Genomic DNA, 19,200 nt, shown 5'->3' on the forward strand with positions numbered 1-19,200 from the left:
GGGGATAAGCTTTCCCACCTATAAAATAGGGATATCGACTTATGCAGATGACACGTTATTGTATGTCAGAGACCCGGAAGCTAACTTTGCCGCGGTTCTTCGAGAGGTGGTCCGTTTTGGCTCGCTGTCGGGCCTGAGGGTGAACTGGGATAAGTCGATTGCTTTTCCACTTACCCCGGTGACACGACCGTTCGCTATGGAGTACCCGCTGCAGTGGTCCTCTGACTCTGTCCGTTACCTGGGCATTCGCCTTCATACGGATCCTGAGATCCTAATTCGGGACAATTACGGGGTGGCATATAATAAATTGGTCGACGACGTTGATGCCTGGATCAGGCTTCCGCTCTCCCTTTTGGGTAGAATAGCTCTAATGAAAATGGTGGTGCTTCCCCGATTCCTGTTCCTCTTCCTGAATTTGCCTGTGGTATTGTCGAAGGTATTCTTTAGGCAACTTACCAAAGTCATGATACGGCTGGCTTGGGGTGGCAAGCAGCCTAGAGTCAGATGGACGACCCTGATACTCCCCTGCGAGATGGGGGGCCTGGGAGCACCGGACCTGGAACGCTATTATAGAGTTGCACAGGCATCGCATCTGCACTCGTGGATTCACGGTGATGCTCGGACTCCTCACCTCATATTGGAGCGGTTATTTGCGGACCCGCTCCCTCTGCCTGCCACTGTCTGCCTGCCCACGGACCGTACGGTTGGCCGGATGGACTCACTTAAAGCGACCAACCATGCCTGGAACTTCTTGATGAGTTCTCGTGGCTGCGCCTTACTGTACTCCCCATTGATGCCCGTCGAGTGGGCCCTTTGGCTTGACCCGTTGGGCGAAAAAGGAGTAGTTAAAGCCCTGCGGACCCTTGGCATAGTGAGAATGGAAGACCTGTTCGCGGATGGCACACTTAAAACTTGGGACCAATTGGCTGCCACGGAGTCAGGCCCCACCCTGCTACAGAAATTCCAATATCATAGACTCCGCTCTGCGTTCCGTGAAATTTTGGGCCCAAACCTGGAGGAACCGGAGGAGATCCCGGAACTGACCTATGTAATTAAATCCACTTCGTCGGCGAAGCTCATTTCACAGATTCACAAGCTGGGTGTAGTGCATCAGCGGCTACAGCCTTCTAAGGCCAGGGAGGCCTGGCAAGCTGATTTTAAATCCCCCATAGATGATGTTATGTGGCGATACTGCTGCTCCAGCACGCGTAAGATTTCCTTGAATGGCAGGCACAGGTTGGTGCATTTCAAATACCTACAGCGGGTGTACTATACCCCTGAGCGATTGCACCGCTATGGCCTACGCCCCACAGCTGAGTGCGAACGCTGCCGCACATTGGTGGCGGACTTTTTCCATTTGGCGTGGCTATGTCCTGGGGTGCAGGCATTCTGGGGGGAGGTATTTGCCGAACTAGACCAGATATTGGGGGAGACTCTACCCCGCACTCCGGCGCTGGCGCTCCTTGGTTATTCTAAGCCACTGGCCCCTTCTCTGCGTCGTCTGGTAGACATGGCACTGCTGTTGGCAAGGAGGGTGGTGGCGGCTTGCTGGATGCGAGGGCCCCTGCCAACCAAAACGAGATGGATGCGAGACCTACAGTATTGCTGCACCCAGACAGAACTATACAGCGACCTGTTACAGCCCAGGAGTAGGCCCAAGAATTTCTGGGATCTTTATAAAGAGCATCTACAGAAGGGGGAGGGAGACGACTCTGACACATCCGAGGCGGCTGAACTCCAGGACAGGGTGGGGGAGTAAGGTTCTGACCATGTTCATTGCTAGATGGAAGGGAGGAGAGTTGGGAGTGCACCGAGCTAGGTAGGGGCTGCTGTGAGGATTCTGCGCTGAGATGAGACTGGGGACTGCCGGGGGAGGACCATTCCTTGCGGGAGGATAGACACGGGACACAGAGTAGGTACACATTGGGACATGATAGATAGGGCTGGGTTGGCAGACACATAGTCACACTCTAGAGGGTGGGGTGGGAGTTTAGTTGGGGTTGTTTTCTTGACCTTATCTCGGTACTAGGCCTGTTGACCGCGATTGCAGTAATGGATTGCCAGTTGACACACCGCGCCAACACGCAGCTTGCGAAATAACACTTCCCTTGGCACTGTTATGCAACCGATATATTACTACGCCGCCGGGCCCCCGGGATGCCAGCAACAAGGCTGTGTACGGACTAATACTTTGCTGCCCATGTGATTATCATAATGTATGAGGAGGTGCACTGTGATTATGTGTTACACTTGGTGATGTCAATGGCTTTGCTATCAATAAAGGTCTTTTAATAAAAAATAAAAAAACAAGCTTTCGAGGACCGGGACTGGGGTGGAAGAGTGGGCTAAAGAACGGTGATGGATTAAACCCAGATCTTTTGACTGGGTGTGAGTGTTTGATTGATTCAGATGCTCCGTCCATCACCACCCCCTTTTGTACAACCCTAGGAAAGCGCACAAACGTAATGAGGCGTATTGGGAATCTGAGCCCAACTCCACCAATATTCCGTTTGAATGGGATACAGTACGGCCTTCTCAAATAAAATATCTCCTATCCTGTCTCAGACTAAATATGTTACTTAATAGGTCATACTGGACTCCTGAAAAACTTTTTAAATTGGGCTTACAAGACACACCGACCTGCTGGAACTGTAACTCAGCTGTTGGAAACCTCGCTCATATGCTCTTTACCTGCCCCACCCTGCAGCTTTACTGGGATAAAATGTAGGAATGTTTAGAACACATTTTTAACATCAAACCCCCAAGAGAATTTTCATACGTCATATTAGGCGTCCTTGATCTACCACTAGTTAGTGATAATGATCGTTTACTGATGGATCTCCTGCTCCTTTTAGCCTGTAAAGTCACATTATGCAAATGGAAGAACTCTAGGGATGTATCCTTTAGAATGTGGCAAGAGTGGTTGTCCTTCTTAAGAGGTGCGGACAACCCGGCTCTCCACACCTCTCCGTGGCGTAAGACCAACCGGAAACTCTGGAAATCCTTAGACGCCTCATCATTTTCATTTGACCCTCCATGAATACCTCTATTGTGGTGTTATAGGCAGCTTCATTGTAACCTCAGTGTATTGTATGTGACCACACTGCTTCTAGATATGGGTTCTTGTAATGAAGTTCATTGCTGATCTCTCATCATGTGTATTGTGTGTGAGTATTGAATCTAATCAACAGGCACTTGAGCTTCCCTGATATGCATGCAATTGTCGCAGGGATTCCGTTCTCATACAGAACTGTGCATAGAGACTTGGAACCTCAGTGAATTAGGGTGTGCCAAAACTCACCTTAGTACCCTAAATCCCCTACCAGACTAGCTACAGTGTCTCATTGGTGATCACAAACCCCCAATGCTTAGACAAACCAGAACATGGACTTAGTACACCTCAGGTAACGTGGAACACATGAACACTCTTTCGTTATACAATCATTTCAATCCAGAACAAGGAGTCAAAGAAGACACATGCATATTTGAAATGTTTATTCACTAATGCAGTGTTCTTAAACACAGTATCTTAGCTAATATAAGCAAACATATTATAAGAAACAAAGTAATCAGCATAGTCACTAGTCCATAGAACACAAAAGGTGAAAGCATGGTATAATGCTAAAACGAATAGGGTTCAGTAACACCTAATTCTCACCCTCCCTAGCTAGTATATTATATTATATCTAAGAAGGTCTCTTTGGGCGGGCGGCCCCATACCTCAAGATCCTGTGGTAAGGGATCACATCATCTTCCACGAGCTCTCTGCATGTGAAGCACCAAGTGTTTTTCTACGCTCCTGTGCAAAGCAATATAAAACGCGTCTAAAGCCAGAACTTGGCCGCAGCTGCATGTATGTTATGTCTAGGAATGTGCAAAGATCAGACCTCACAACAACCACTGTGTTGAGATATCCTTGAAGGTTTCTGCACTCACTGTAGAGACATAGCTCACCAAGTAAGGCTGATATCAGAGTAACAACATATTATTCTCACATGAATCAAAACATTCTACTAGGCTGAAAGCTAAAGCAACAGCTATGTATCGTATGCAGAAGCAGCAGAAAGGTAAAATGGCGTTTAAACTCCTAATAAGCTCATGCTAACCTAACACAGCATATAGGCAATGTATACCTATATGACACCCTCCCTTGATCCGAGCACGGATAAGATAAGGGACTCAATGTTGAAATGCAGAGTTCAATGAAATAGTCGGTTCAGATTCGAGTAGGTGAGGAAAAATATTTTAGTCAGCCAAAAAAACAAAATCTCACCAGCATGACAATTTAGTGTTCACTGTTATTAAAGCCAATAGGTCAGATACAAAAATTGTCCATCATAATTTCCAAAGAAAATTGGAAAAAGTTTCATGATATCAGAGGCCTCGATAGAACTCAGCCTAATACCGAGTATGCTAAATATGCAGCAACTGCTTCCAAAAGGAAGTCACTGTTATCATCCGAAAACAACTCAGCCATCCAATTCAATAGTGAGAAAGAACATACATGCTCTTCAATTACCGGAGCCTCTAGTACCATCAGAGGACAACTCGGTGGGTTCTCAATGAAGCTGTGTGCCAAGAAATCTTGCGCCACTGCGAATATACTCCAACGACCCAGTATTCCATGCATCGCTGCAAAGGCCATAATCCCTCCGTCAGAACAAAGTAATTCATGAGTAATTTAGGGACTCATGAGATGATTAAAATCCACTTCAGGAGACACCAAATTGCAGAGACACAAATCCAGGGCCCAGTCGAAATCGCAGCTCAGGCAATGAAAGACAGGCTGGACACAGGTGAAATAGGAAAATCGAAACGATAATCCATATGCTGCACTTAAGGTGGCGAGTGGCAGCGTACCATAGTATTCAAGCATCATGTTGCAAAACAGTGCTAACCGCAACTGCTCGTCTTGGAACACAGGACGGGCATCCATTTTGAATAAAACAAAATAGCACTAGAAAGCCTGCAGCCAGCGCCAGCAAAACAGGAAAACCACCAAATAGGCTGGAAAAGATCGAATGGAAGAAAGCAGAAATGTTTCCAATATCTTTTGGAAAGAAGTCACTAGACCACTGCTCACTACTTTAAAAAAGTGCGCCAGCCCCGATGTGGAGGATGCGTTAAAAATAGTATGAATCAGCTCACCGAAATGTAATGGTAGGTCAGTATTTAATAAAGCATGCACTTCTGTGCGGGTGTTAGCTACGTGAAGGACAAATGTTTCACGAGCAGATGTCAGGGCAACTTCTTTATGTAACAATAGGGCTCTTATTCGACTCATCTTATTGAACTCTGCTTTCAAGGTCGGAATCCTCGGCCAGATGGAAACATCCAAGTTCCCATGCGTGGGTGGATACAACACATTTTTACAGCAAACCTCACTGACTAACTACATAAGCTATGCCTTTTAATAACCCACAGCAATCTTCATTACTTAAAAGTAAATAACTACCGTTTGCTAGTAAAGTGAAAGTGGGAACAATAGCGGGTACGGGTGTACCTTTCAAAACACATGCTAAATTAGGCCGTTCCTGATTACACATTAATGAGTGATCTGGTGTTTCCGTGCACTCCTCACCTTTCAGATAAACCTCTTTTCCGTCCCTAAGGCATCTGTAAGTGAAAGGGAGCGACCAGGCTTCATGTAAATAGGAGCTACCAAGAGGCTCGTACCTACCAATGGCAAAATATTTCATGCAATTTGTAAACTGGAAAAGTGCAAATGGTAAAGTAATTAACCCATGGATAAGCCACGTAGCAGTAGTGGCCTCTGCCACTGAGAAAGGTAAAGACTCCAATCGTTCAATGTGTTACATGGAAAAAGAAGTATCTATCATTGAAAGCAAACGTTGCTTATCAGTTAAATTAAATGGGGAGAAAAAGAGAAGTGACATTCATGTAATTCCAAGGCACTTTTCCGGCCTTCAGCGTCTGCAGGGTCCATGCAAACTGCATAATAGAACGCAATTGATTTTGACCATGGTACAAAACAGACACATCATCCTGTAAATCTCATATCTTCATTCCTTGAGAATCGATCCCTAACAGTCAAAATGGGACAATTTTGCTCGCCCACTTTTTCACTTCCATGCGGCGTTCCTCAAGGATCCTCGCTAAGTCCGACATTGTTTAATATATACGTGTCGGACTTGGCGAGGGTAATCAAAGCCCACAATATCAGCCTTACAACCTACGCCGACGACACTCAGCTCGTCTTATCTATCCATCAAGACGGTGCTGATGTAGCCGCTAACTTTCAATCAGGCATGTTGGCAATAAGTGACTGGATGGCTGCCAATTGCTTAAAGCTGAACTCCTCCAAAACAGAGATAATGGTCTTCGGTAAACTGGAACCCATCTGGTCTCCCGTCTGGTGGCCTGACAAGTTAGGTCCTCCCCCCACCCCGGTCACCAAGGTGAGGAACTTAGGGGTAATATTTGATGATAAATGGCTATTTACCCATCATGCTAACAATGTGGTGTCCTCTTCATTTTTTATGTTACGGAAAATAAAAAAGCTACTACCGTATATCCCCAGTACTCATGCAAAAACACTCATCACCTCCCTAATTTTCTCACGTACAGATTATTGTAATGCTCTTTTTTTGAATGCACAGGCCAAAATTACTAATAAACTTCAGCTAGTTCAGAATGCGGCAGCCAGAGTCCTTCTCAAGATTCCCAAATTTCAATCCATCTCCTCCCATTTGCAAAACCTTCATTGGCTCTCCATCAAAAACCGCATCAGATTTAAGTCCCTCTGTATAGCATACAAAGCAATCAACAACATAGGTCCTGCTTTTCTCAGAGAGGCCTTTAAACCTAAAAACAACCCCAGAACCTTGCGCTCCTCTTCCTATCATTGTTTTAACATTCCCCGCACCCGAAGAGTCAACTGGGGAGACAGATGCTTTGTAATAGCCACCGCCAAACTTTGGAATTCTCTCCCCACTTACATCAAAACCAGCCCCACCCTCATGACCTTCAGGAGACAGCTAAAAACTTGGCTTTTCACTCAGTAAACTGCCCTTTCCGTGTAACTATTTCTGTCTGACTACTTTTGATCTATAGCGCCGAGACACCCATGGGTATTTGCGCGCTTTAAAAGTCGCATAAATAAATAAATAAATAAATACAATTTCAACAACAGATGACACAATATTATCCAATGTGTAGATGAGGGAGGAAAGTGTGTTAATGCTGCTATCCACTACTGCAAGCACTTTCTCTAAATTAGCTTGATCAATAGCCCTAAGGCGGGAAGCTGCTTCAATCGGTGATGTTTTCCAGAGTTCATTATAAACGGCATATATCCAACTTCTAGATCTACCTCTTGCTGGGCCTTTTATGAAATCATTCAAATCAACCTCGTCAGTCAGTTATGACAAATGCAGTTTGATTGACGCCAATGTAGAGTGTTTGAGCGAATTCTGACACAATTTGCCTACTGAATAAGTGGTTACAGAATGGTCACTCTCAAAACGGGGATCTACCCTAACCTGTGTAAAGCCATCAGCCTGACACAAAAAACGATGCAGGCATGAATCTGCACTTCTGTGCCACATCAACCAACCCTTGGGATCCAAACTGGATATGTTGAAGGACGAATTTAGTAATAGAGTTTGTAACTCTCTAATCGAAAATTTTGTTGAATTTTCCCAACCTGAATATTCTTCCAAATCAGGGAGGGAAGGAGTATTTAATTTTTTAGAAGTAGCCAATCTAAAGCATGTTGTCTGTGAGATGGTAGAATTCAAAAACAACATACGATTTGGGTTGAGACATGCACAGTGCAAAGCCTCAGTGCTTTGTACCTGCCAACTTTTAGAACCCCAAACTGATTTAAGGTCAATGGTTTCCTTCCACAACTCGTAGCCTCCAACAGCTAGCTGGTCTAGAAAGGACTTTGAGTACAATAACTTAGTATCGTTAAGTTTGTCTTTGGACATGGATTTTTCTGTCATACTAAAATAAAATGAAGCGGGATCGGACTGAGTAAAATCAGTAAAATAAGTGTACTTTTTCAAAAATTTACTTGAGCTGCCTTGTAAAGGAGCTGGGCAATGCTCCCACTGTGTATAATTTACAGTACTTCTCTTGGAATTAGTTTTATGTAGGTAGTGACTGCCAAAATGTTGGAAGCAAAACAAATCACCATAATTAGCAGATTCTAACTATAAATCTTCAGCATCAAAGGCAGCATAATATTTCAAATCAGCAAACAAAGCCTCTACGGCCTGAACATCCCAATCATCAGAACGTATGTTTTGTTTAACCACATCCCCCATGTTAACTGTAAGCACATTAGGAACATTAATAACTTCAGTCGGGCCATGGATTTGAAATTTAACAGCATCCCAGACTATCCCATCCAGGACAGGCCAAGCAGTGATGTTAACAAAAACCAAATCTCTTTTCAATCTGTGGGCAGAATGTGACGAGGAATGGGGCGCCAATATTCCATTTAGATGTCGAATGCATGTTCTCTCCACGACAAAGTGTCCATTGATGAATCGGAAAAAATAAAACACAAAACCAATTGACAAAAAGGAAAAGTGAAAAAAGCCCCAACCAAATGTACGTCCAAGGGGGAATCAAAAAATGTTTTTTAAACAATTTTGCATAGGCCTTAAGCCTTGTGGGCTTTCCTGAAGTGTGTGAACCAGTGTCAAATGAAAATCTAGATTCTGTTGCTAAACGAGTTTGCAAATCAGGCATCGATAAGTCAGTTGGGTAGGTGTGGTCAGTTTCATCAAGTTGAGTACCAGGCAATGTACTCAGTAAAGGACTTGAAACTGCAGGCATCTCAAGGGCCACCTCCGGTGCATGATCCGAAGCAGTGGCCAATACAGAATTTCTCACCATCGAAGGACATGAGACTGCCGGTGTCATGCTAAGAAGAATCGGCCACTCTGTGTATCTTGACATTGTCAATGGAGATATACCTGTTTTCTTTACAACCTGGAAGTGGTGGTAAAATGACTGTTCTTGTGCCTTTCACACCAAGCACAGGAACTGGAGCACGGTATGAGGGACCAAATTCCTTCTTGTTATCGATCTTCTCCCAACCTAGTTCTCCAACTTGGGGTAGCCAGCCAACTACCAGGATCTGCAACGCATCATCCGAAGTGGAGGGCAAATTTTCCTTTGCAAGACTGTCTCTTGTCTTTTGTAGAGTCTGTAAAACATTGCAATGTTCATCTACGTCAAAGGAAGCAGCAGCCACCGAGTCTGGACCGTCAAGGTCCGGTACATACATCTTCATACCAAAGAGCATTCCGTAAGGGGTCCGCCAACCCAGAGACCTTCTAGGGAGATTATTAAGAGCACGCTGCACGCCATTAAGATGGGCCAGCCAGTTTCTGCCAGTGCCTATAACTCAAGCTGTCGGTGATTGCTTTAAGTCACGGTTCATTCGTTCCACAACACTATTACCCTCAGGACGGTATGGAGACGAAAACTTGACTTGGACCCCCATCGAAGCCATGGCATCCTATACGCCTTGGAGGCGAAAGCAGGACCCTGATCCGAATGGAAGGTACTACAGGCAAAAATCCCTACAAAGACACGCAAAACCCTTATGACAGTCCGTGAATCAGCTCTGCGATGAGGCCACACCCATACAAAGCGTGTGCATGAATCAACTGCTACTAAGATGTACGGATACGCAGTATCAGAAGAAAAAGGACCGCAGTGATCTAAATAAAACACAACCTAATGGTTTATTAGAAATTAACAACTGTGTTTGGGGCGGACGCGTAGCAGTTGAAGGCTTAATCTGCTGGCAAATGTCACATTGAAGGACATAGTCACGCGTCTATTTGTACAGTTCCCGCCACCAAAAATGTTGTTGTAACTGAGACACAGTAGCTGAAACGCCCGCATGTGGAGACACAACACCTTCATGGGCCGCTGTGATCAGTGTATGTCTGCGAACCGAGTTGGGAATCAATCTCTCCCCAACCTCAGGTATTTTCACATAGGGAACCTTATCGGGGCTTAAGTGGTATGTGTACTTCGAAGGGAACCCCGTAGGATAATTACCTCCCTTCTCAGTGGCAGCAACAGCAGCCAAGATATCATCATCAATCTTACTTTTGGACCGTGTAACTGCTGCAACTAAATATGTTGATATGGCTGATTTCGCTGCTTCATCAGCAAGCGAGTTGCCAACAGCGTGAACTCCTACGCGCTGGTGATCGAGAGTATGAACTAGAAACACGAGTGGCAACCGCTCTTTAAGCTCAGCCACTCGGACCCAGATCATTTTATGTTTTATTGTGCTACCCTTGGAATCATGAAAATCATTCTGAATCCAAAAGAACAAGCTTTTATTGTAAGACTGGACACAGTAGTAAGAATCACTTACGATTAATGTTGTCACACTAGGATCTGCGTACTCCAATGCAAGCTTCACAGCCCGAAGCTCTGTTTATTGTGCGGTGCAGTCCCCTAGAGTCTGCGTGTGCACGACTCTGGACTTGAACTCATCGTTCACCATGGCACCTACCACAATGGCGCATGCGGAAACGTAGGCGTGTTTAGAACCAAGCGCAACCTGCGCCGAACATCAGTGTATATGATGCAATGGAAATCCTCCAAAGGCCGCATAGCCAAAGGTGCAGGATGAACAAACTCCTATAGCAAAAACTCCTGCGACCGTAAGGAGGCATCAAAAATAAACGTGACATCCGGAGACCTCAATGGCGCTGCCCATTGTATCCACAGAGGGTGCAAAGCTTTAGAATTAGGGACACTGGCTTTCGTTAGTGCCTCCAAAGCAGGACACTGGGTCACAACCAATATGCGTTTTCCCTGTGCAGAGCGCGTTCCTTCAGAATCGCCATCTGTACAGCCGTCAAAACTTTCTCCACAGTGGAAAATCACATTTCAGCCGAAGTGTACAAGAGTGACTTGTAAGCAATAGTTACTGTGTCTCCTTTGTTAAAAGTAAGGTATGTGAAACCCACCGTCCCAGGGATGATTCTTATCACCAGGTTGGTGTGGTTATCACGAGTCAATAAGTATTTAGAAGCAAGCAGATCAGCCTGCAATGATTGCAGTATAACAGAGTGCTCCGGCAGCCAGTTTGATTTGGTAAAAGTTGGTTGTATCAAAGCATACAAAGGCTTGATACGCTGGGCATATTCAGGTATGTATGTCCTCCCGAAATTCAAAAATCCCAGCAAAGACTGTAATTTTTTCAGAGTTGTCGGAGCGCGCAATTGTGCGCATTTCTTCAAGAAGTGAGGAGCTAATCCTCGACCTTCATTGTTGAGCTCGTAGCCCAGAAACAACACTGTGTACTCCACAATGTGCGATTTTGCAAAGTTGAATTTGTAACCGAAGACTGCAAAGCTACAAATTAAGCGGTCAACTCGACACAGATGCTCCCACAGTTCGTCATCTGTGAGATAAATGTCATTCACTTACGAACAAGCATCTGGGTCAACTCTCTCGAAGAGAGAGACTATGCGGGCAGCAAACACTCCAGGACTATTTTTGTAGCCCATCGGTAAACGTTTGAAAAGTTTTTAGACACCGCCGCAAGTAAAGGAGGTCATTGGGAACCATCCAAATGGTGGGCATAAAAACCAGTGGAAATGTCAAGCGTGGTTTTGAACCGCTTACGCACAAGCCTATCCACTAAAGCAGAGCCATGAGTATTCTGTACTGCACAGGTACGGCAATGCGAGTTTAAATGCCGATAATCCAATACCAAACGATATGAACCGTCAGGCTTGGACACAGTAAAAAGAGGGTTATTCATTGGTGACACACAAATTTCAATCACTCCTTGATATTCCAATTGTTCAAGGATTTCCGCAACGGAAGCCTTAGCTTCGCGCTTTATGGGATATTGAAGTTGAGGCGGAGGCATAGACCGCAAAGGAATTGTGTGTACGGTACAGAGGCGGCGCGAGGGCTTTATCCCACTCTTCTGCAAAATTCAGCACATGCTCCTTCGAGACAGTGTGCGCGAAACTAGGGAGGATTACCTCCTCCCCTCTTGGAGCCGCGTGCATGAAAGGTGGGGGCCAGTCAGCCTCCGCTAACAAAATGTCATAAGTAGTCGTAAGATTCTCCCAAAATACCCCTTCTATGATACGTTGAATGTCACCTTCAATGAATAGGACTATTTCATAAAGTCTGTCAGGGGGAGCTACTCTAGTGTCAGCGGTCTCCACAACAACATAACCGTCAGTCGCTGTCACCTTCAGTAGTGGGCGCAGGACCTCTCGTGCTAGGGTAATCTCCGCTGCGCTGTCCAGCAAGGTCAGAGCCCATGTCTGATTCACTATCTGTGGCATATCTGTGTGCTGTTAAAGCTGCAACTTAATTTTTCTGAAACTGGGGTCTCTTCGGTGTAGAATCGTCCTGCTTGCCTTTACCGTCTTTCGGGCGGGGCTGGTCTCGTCCTGGTTGGCCACCCAGACCCCTGCTGCCTCCTCCACCACCGGTCGAAAAGGCCGATGACTCCTGAAAAGAATGAGGAGAGCGTTGATCAGAAACTTGAAAACGATCAAGTGATTTTATCGTCGCGCGATCGCGCAAGTTAAACACGTTCTGTGGACGCAGGCAATAGAGACGCAGGACGAGACTCCTGTCTCTGTTGTTGTTGCTTTCCCTGTTTTTGTTTTTTCGGCCAATTTTGTTTTTTGGTCTTGGGCTGGTCATCAGTTTCTGACTTCTGCCCTTGGGGTTGTTTTCCTCTTTAGTAGAAAAAGGCTTGAGACCCCTACTATTTTTTAGAAGCCGCCACAATAATCCTCGGCAACTGTCGGGGTTTGTCAGCATCGGGAATTGCCTGCAAAGCATTGGCTACCTGAAAGTTCACCGCATCCCCCTTGACATTCGCAAGTATGAGATCGGAAACCGCAAAGGTGCCACAGAGGCGCATACCCAATTCAACCGCAGCCTCAGGTCCGCGCTCATCCTGAACAAGTTTAAGGACCATCAGCAGGACAGTCTTAGACGGAGTGCCATAACACCTCGTGTAGACTGCCGCAAACGTCTTACCCCAGGTCTCACAGTCACCGATTTCAGGGGTCAAGTCTTTCGGTAAGCTAATTGTCAGAATCCTGTGTTTTTCACCAGGAGTTGTGTTAGGAAATACTGCTTCCAGCTGGTCAAACTTCTCGGCAAGCCAGAAAGGAAAATCATCCTTTTCTTGGGGGCGCTTGCCCATCACAGCGTTGACCATAACGGGACCGAGTTTCATTCCGCCCTGTCCCGCAGGGAGCGCCTCACCACCCGGGGCCCCGCCCGGGAGATTACGGGTAATGTATTGCACTAACGACCGAATCACGCTAATTGCGACTACATGTAGTCGTCTTCACTCAACAACGTTACATGCACCGTGTTGAGGATGAGGTGTAAATCCAGCCAATACAGGCCAGACAGACCTATATATATATACACAGTTCCGTTCCAAAGTGTATTTATTTCAAGAACGCACTTGATATCGTTCTTGTGTGGAAGGGAGAACGACTGTCGATTGGATACGGGGAAGTGGCGATCCCGTCCCGCCCCGCCGCTGCTAGCGGCCATCAAAGCTTTTTTCGCCAAACTGTAGGTGGAGATAGATAGATAGATAGATAGATAGATAGATAGATAGATAGATAGATAGATAGATAGATAGATAGATAGATAGATAGATAGATATGTTCATCAGACACTACCGATAACCGGAAACAATAGTGAAGGGGTTAAGGACTGAATGATGCTCTACTCAAGTATCATGTAATAAAACCACCAATGGTTGGGCGCCATGTCGCAGGGATTCCGTTCTCATACAGAACTGTGCATAGAGACTTGGAACCTCAGTGAATTAGGGTGTGCCAAAACTCACCTTAGTACCCAAAATCCCCTACCAGACTAGCTACATTTTCTCATTGGGGATCACAAACTCCCAATGCTTAGACAAACCAGAACATGGACTTAGCACACCTCAGGTAACGTGGAACACATAAACACTGTTTTGTTATACAATCATTTCAATACAGAACAAGGAGTCAAATAAGACACGTGCATATTTGAAATGTTTATTCAATAATGCAGTGTTCTCAAACGCAGTATCTTAGCTAATATAAGCAAATATATTACAAGAAACAAAGTAATCAGCATAGTCACTAGTCCATAGAACACAAAAGGTGAAAGCATGGTATAATGCTAAAACGAATACGGTTCAGTAACATCTCATTCTCACCCTCCTTAGCTAGTATATTATATTATATCTAAGAAGGTCTCTTTGGGTTTTAGCAGGGCGGCCCCATACCTCAAAATCCTAGTGGTAAGGGATCACATCATCTTCCACCAGCTCTCTGCATGCGAAGCACCATCAAGTGTTTTTCTATGCTCTTGTGCAAAGCAATATAAAACGCGCCTAAAGCCAGAACTTGGTCGCAGCTGCATGTATGTTATGTCTAGGAACGTGCGAAGATCAGACCTCACAACAACCACGGTGTTGAGATATCCTTGAAGGTTTCTGCACTCACTGTACAGACACAGCTCACCAAGCAAGGCTGATATCAGAATAACAACATATTATTCTCGCATGAATCAAAACATTCTACTAGGCTCAAAGCTAAAGCAACAGCTATGTGTCGTGTGCAGAAGCAGCAGAAAGGTAAAATGACGTTTAAACTCCTAATAAGCTCATGCTAGCTTAACACAGCATATAGGCAATGTATATCTATATGACACAATGTCTAACTTGTATGTGTCATTTTAGTCTAACCCATTTCTTTCTTTCTTTTTCATTTCATTTCTTTTCCTTTGTTCTTTTTCCTTATTTTGGATAGTTCTTGGATGTATTTCTTTATATTTGTTCTTTTCTCAATAAAAATGACTTCAAATATTGCCTATCGTAGGGTAATTGTTTTCAAATTGCTCCAACTGACTAAAAACTACCTTGCAATAGATTTTCAGCTCAGCTTACCGCAATGAAATTAAACCACCAGAATGGCTGAAATTTGTTAAGAAGGCAGCAATCCAAGAACGGTGAGGGTCATTCTAAACAAACAATCTAGGCTGTTTTAAATGCAGAGTACAGTATAGCTTCTAATCAGAGGAGTAAGGAGGAACAATTCACTGAAGTGGAATCCTTGATTAGATGTACTGAATTTACAGTCCAGGATTTGAAAGGTAGAACTTGAGCAAGTAGAACAGAGGTGGCCTGAGGTAAAGCAAACAGCCGATCAAGATCAAGTTCAGGGCACCTCGAATTAGGCTTAGAGTGCAACGAAATACCTTGAAAATCTTTCAGATCAGTAACTTTCTTTCACCTGTTTCAGGAACTCCAAAGAGTATGATTATGCGTTAAAACCTTGGTGTTTGCGGAGCACGCAATGTTTTGGAGCGGTGAGCAATACCTAAGATTTGGCTGGGGTGCAATATAGTTAATAATACAATAATCTCCCTGCAACCGAGTATCCAACATAAGTGGGTGGCGAAGTGATTTAAATGCATAATGGGTCGCAATGGTATTCAGACAGTGTTGCAGGGCATTTCCCGGCCTGAAACGCACTACGGCATTACACATCACAATAAGGCAGATGCAGGAAGGGAAACCAAAAAGATGCTCATAAGAGCAATGCAGGAGCATGGGCGCGAAAATTCCTAATACAGGTACACAGTTTGGGGCCTGGAGGCACCACAATGGACAATAAAGTAAGAAAACACCTGTTCACATAAGCATTTCAGGAAGCTTTCAAGGACTTTGAAATCTCAGGCAGATCACCTGTGTCCGCAGCTCGAAGTATCTATCAATATATTTTTATGCTTATTTGGTTAATATAGTAGATTAGTCCAAAAAGGTAATCAAAGTGCTCACCACAAAGATGACCCAATGTTGAGCTCCAAAAACAGAGTGTGAGGAAATTTGCCATGCTGAAAACTTGTGAAACTATAGAACCGTATCTGGCTGGCTCATTAACCTCCCACGAAAAATATCTCCTTACAAGGTTCAGGCTCAACTTATTCCATCATCTGTTGATCAGACCAAAAACAGACATTTTTAACAAACGGGCAGCACCCTGTGGCTGCGACGGAAAGTCTCCACAGGATATGATGCATTTTATATTTTGTATGTAAGTTTTATGAATTCCCACGCAAGCGTTATCTAGTATCACTTTTAATTTTTTTTTATTTTAGACAAATTAGACCGGCGCTAATGTATTTGCAACTTTTGTACAGCAACAGTATCCTCCAAGTCAAGGAATTCTTAAAATTGTCTGTTAGTATGAGAAACTGTTTGGACCAGTAATGTTACACTGTGCAATTTTGCTGTCTTGATTTAACTTGGTCGAAGAAAGGTGTTTTTATTTTCACTCTGGCACTTTATGTAAATGTAATTACATTTATCTGTGACATAAGATTTTATATTGTATGTGTACTTTTATGGTTTGCAATACAACCGAAATAAAGCTGGTTTGATGATGATGATGACCCAATGTAAATTACGCTAATAAACGACATAAGATGGCCGAGACTCAGTTCTGCAGACATAAGCTTTCTGGTTGTTACAGGATTTGACAGTATTAGTCTTAATTCCATAGGGATTCTGTTCCATCTGAAGAGCTCAAGCTGGGCAAAAAATATGACCCCATTTTCTTTATACTGAGCTTTCTGCAACACCATGAGAATAGAGCCTATGTTCTGTATCGTTGTTTTTTTTCAGAACATTTAGGAATAGCCATGCAGATTTTCGTGTATTGCTGGCAGAGACCTATATAGTACTTTCCTGGATCAGCAGTTGAAGTAGGTTCCTCAAGATGGGTGATGTGCTGTTAATTTACAGACTTTAATAAACTTCTGGCGGTCTGGCTTGTCATTACAGATTATCTCCAGGCCAAAAAATTACAGCTGTCCAACTTGGCACTGAAAAGCTCAAAGCTGAGTATTCAAGATTCCCTTGAGGCACAGAGGGATAATTTTTTGGGCAAGATTGTCACTCCAACCGCATGATTTATCCAAGATATATTTCCCCATGGCTTTTAATTACAGATAATAAAGTGACAGATGAGCATGTCATTGGTAGTCTGATAAAAGAGCTCTCGTCACTTCCAATGGGTGTAAGACTTACCAGCTGCAGCATGCTGGCGGCTGCTAGAATGGAAATTACTTGGCTGGGTTTTATCAAGACATCATCTCTATAGAGTGATCCAAACGCCACCTGTAGAGCTGGAAAAGAAGCAGTGCTTAGTCTCAATGGTTGTTATTCGATTCTCAAGGTCTAAACCGGCAAGAAATCCATACATGGCAAGCAAATGTTCAAAGCAAGAAAGAGTGGAAGTTACTTACCTTCCAGCAGTGGATCAAATGCATGGGACCGAGAGAGGGAATTTTATGGCGACAATAGCACATTTTCCTAGAACAGCATTCATCTCACACCAGTGTTATTTCCTTCAATCATGCCGTTGCAAAACAATGGCAAATGTACAAAAAGAGAATTCTGGTCGCAAACATTCTTATTTGAAGTTTGCGACAGTAAAACAGTTTGTGCCCATGCACCAAACCATTTAAGCAGTAGGTAACATTTTCCAAGCTCTTAAAATAGGTCTGGAAAGAGATAGATTTTGATCGCAATTTGGAAGGGGCATGTTAAGGGCATCCCTTCCAGACTGAGATTCCTGTTGATATGTATGTTAGGGAGGTAACATTCACAAACAGAAAGGGGTCCCCTTTGCGAACTGTGGTACAAGTTTTAAGGGATAGCCAGTGGTCCCGGGGACCACTGCAAACTCAAACTTGTAAAAATAGAAAAATACATTTTGTTTACAAGCAGCCCATTTGGCTGAAAGAAATTGGGTTGCCAAAAAATAAAACAAAATAAAAATTAAATGAAGCCCAGGCCCTGCAGGCCACCCACCATCCGTGTATTTGTGGTCTATCAGCGTGAGGTACAATTTACCTAAATAATATTAATTACGTTGTTCAGGCTGGGACCCATTCTTAATCTTTACTTTGCAAACAGACCTAATAATACATGGGTCCTAAGCTGTACCTGCTTTTTGCAATCTGGAAAATAGTACATATGGCCCTAATCTCTTAAGTCCCTTTTAATGTTTTTGTTAAAGTGAGTGGTTACACTGGTGTATAATTTTCAAAGAGGTGTCGAGCCCTCATCCACCAAATGTGGCATGCTTCATCACTGCCTTCGCTCCTGTTGGATCAGACGTGACATAAAAGTCTGGCAAAGCCTTTATATACCATCGCGACTACAAACTACATACTCTGGGTGACTATAAAGAGTAAGGAGAAATAGATGTAGCATAGTTAGCAGGGCTCAGAAAAGAGGTGGGGTTGACAAGCAAAAGCAAGAGAGGAGGCAAGAGACGCAAGACACAGATGTGGAGACGCAGAAGATGAGATTCCATCTTGACACCCAGAGCTCGCAGAATTAGTGGAGCCTGCATTACATACAGCGAGATGATGCCCAACAGCCTGACATACGAGTGAGAGACCCTGGTTGACGGTAGAAGAACAATTGGGCACGGATCGATATAGTATTGCCTCCTGCGCAGGCAGCAGATCGCACTATGACTCTCAGACTCACTGAGAGGGACCTACTGATGAGCACAATACTCAGTGGCGGCTGGTGACATTTGAAAGTGTAAGGCGTACCGCAGCGAGCAAGCTCGATCGGCATAAGGAGGGTCCCCCCGAGAAATTTATTGAAAAGTGTGGGCAAATGGTGCATTTTCAAGCAGATTTGAGAAAGCAAGAAGGTTAAAAAAAGCAGTGTGAAATTACAGTTATTACATTAATAAAGAGATGTCAATATAACATTACAAGGTGCTTGCTTTAGGCATTTTACACAAACAAGCTTAATTTACTGGGTACGCCGAGACATCGCAGATTTTTTAATTAAAATCAGCACTATGCTTGAACGCAAAATGTGAAAATTAAAAATTCAGTAACTCTAAATCTATCTATTCGTGTTACACCTTTACACAAATATCACCTGTTTGATAACAATTTTACTATACACAGTAATACAATCTGCCATATTTACTTTAAGGCGATGGTTTCTAATTTTTACCATGTAAACACTCACAAGCATAGCCACGGCCTCACGTTCACACATTTATATAATAGTAACCATGTACAGGAGAGGTCTACTAATACACACTCAAGACAAGAGGATGTGGCATAACAGAAACATCAATGTACTTTGGTTCTAGAGAGCAAGGT

The 19,200-nt window shown here is 44.0% G+C and overlaps 1 protein-coding gene across 1 annotated transcript in view; it reads right to left on the reverse strand.

The window, feature by feature from the left end:
* Positions 1–19,200, reverse strand: part of GMCL1 (germ cell-less 1, spermatogenesis associated) — a 318,745-nt gene that overhangs the window by 216,154 nt on the left and 83,391 nt on the right. The window contains exon 4 of the mRNA XM_086943476.1: positions 17,090–17,187. Coding sequence (XP_086799602.1) covers positions 17,090–17,187 — 98 coding nt within the window. The remainder of the gene's footprint in view (positions 1–17,089; positions 17,188–19,200) is intronic.

The sequence above is a fragment of the Lissotriton vulgaris genome, chromosome 11 (genome assembly GCF_964263255.1).
Source record: "Lissotriton vulgaris chromosome 11, aLisVul1.2, whole genome shotgun sequence".
Lineage (NCBI taxonomy): Eukaryota > Metazoa > Chordata > Amphibia > Caudata > Salamandridae > Lissotriton > Lissotriton vulgaris.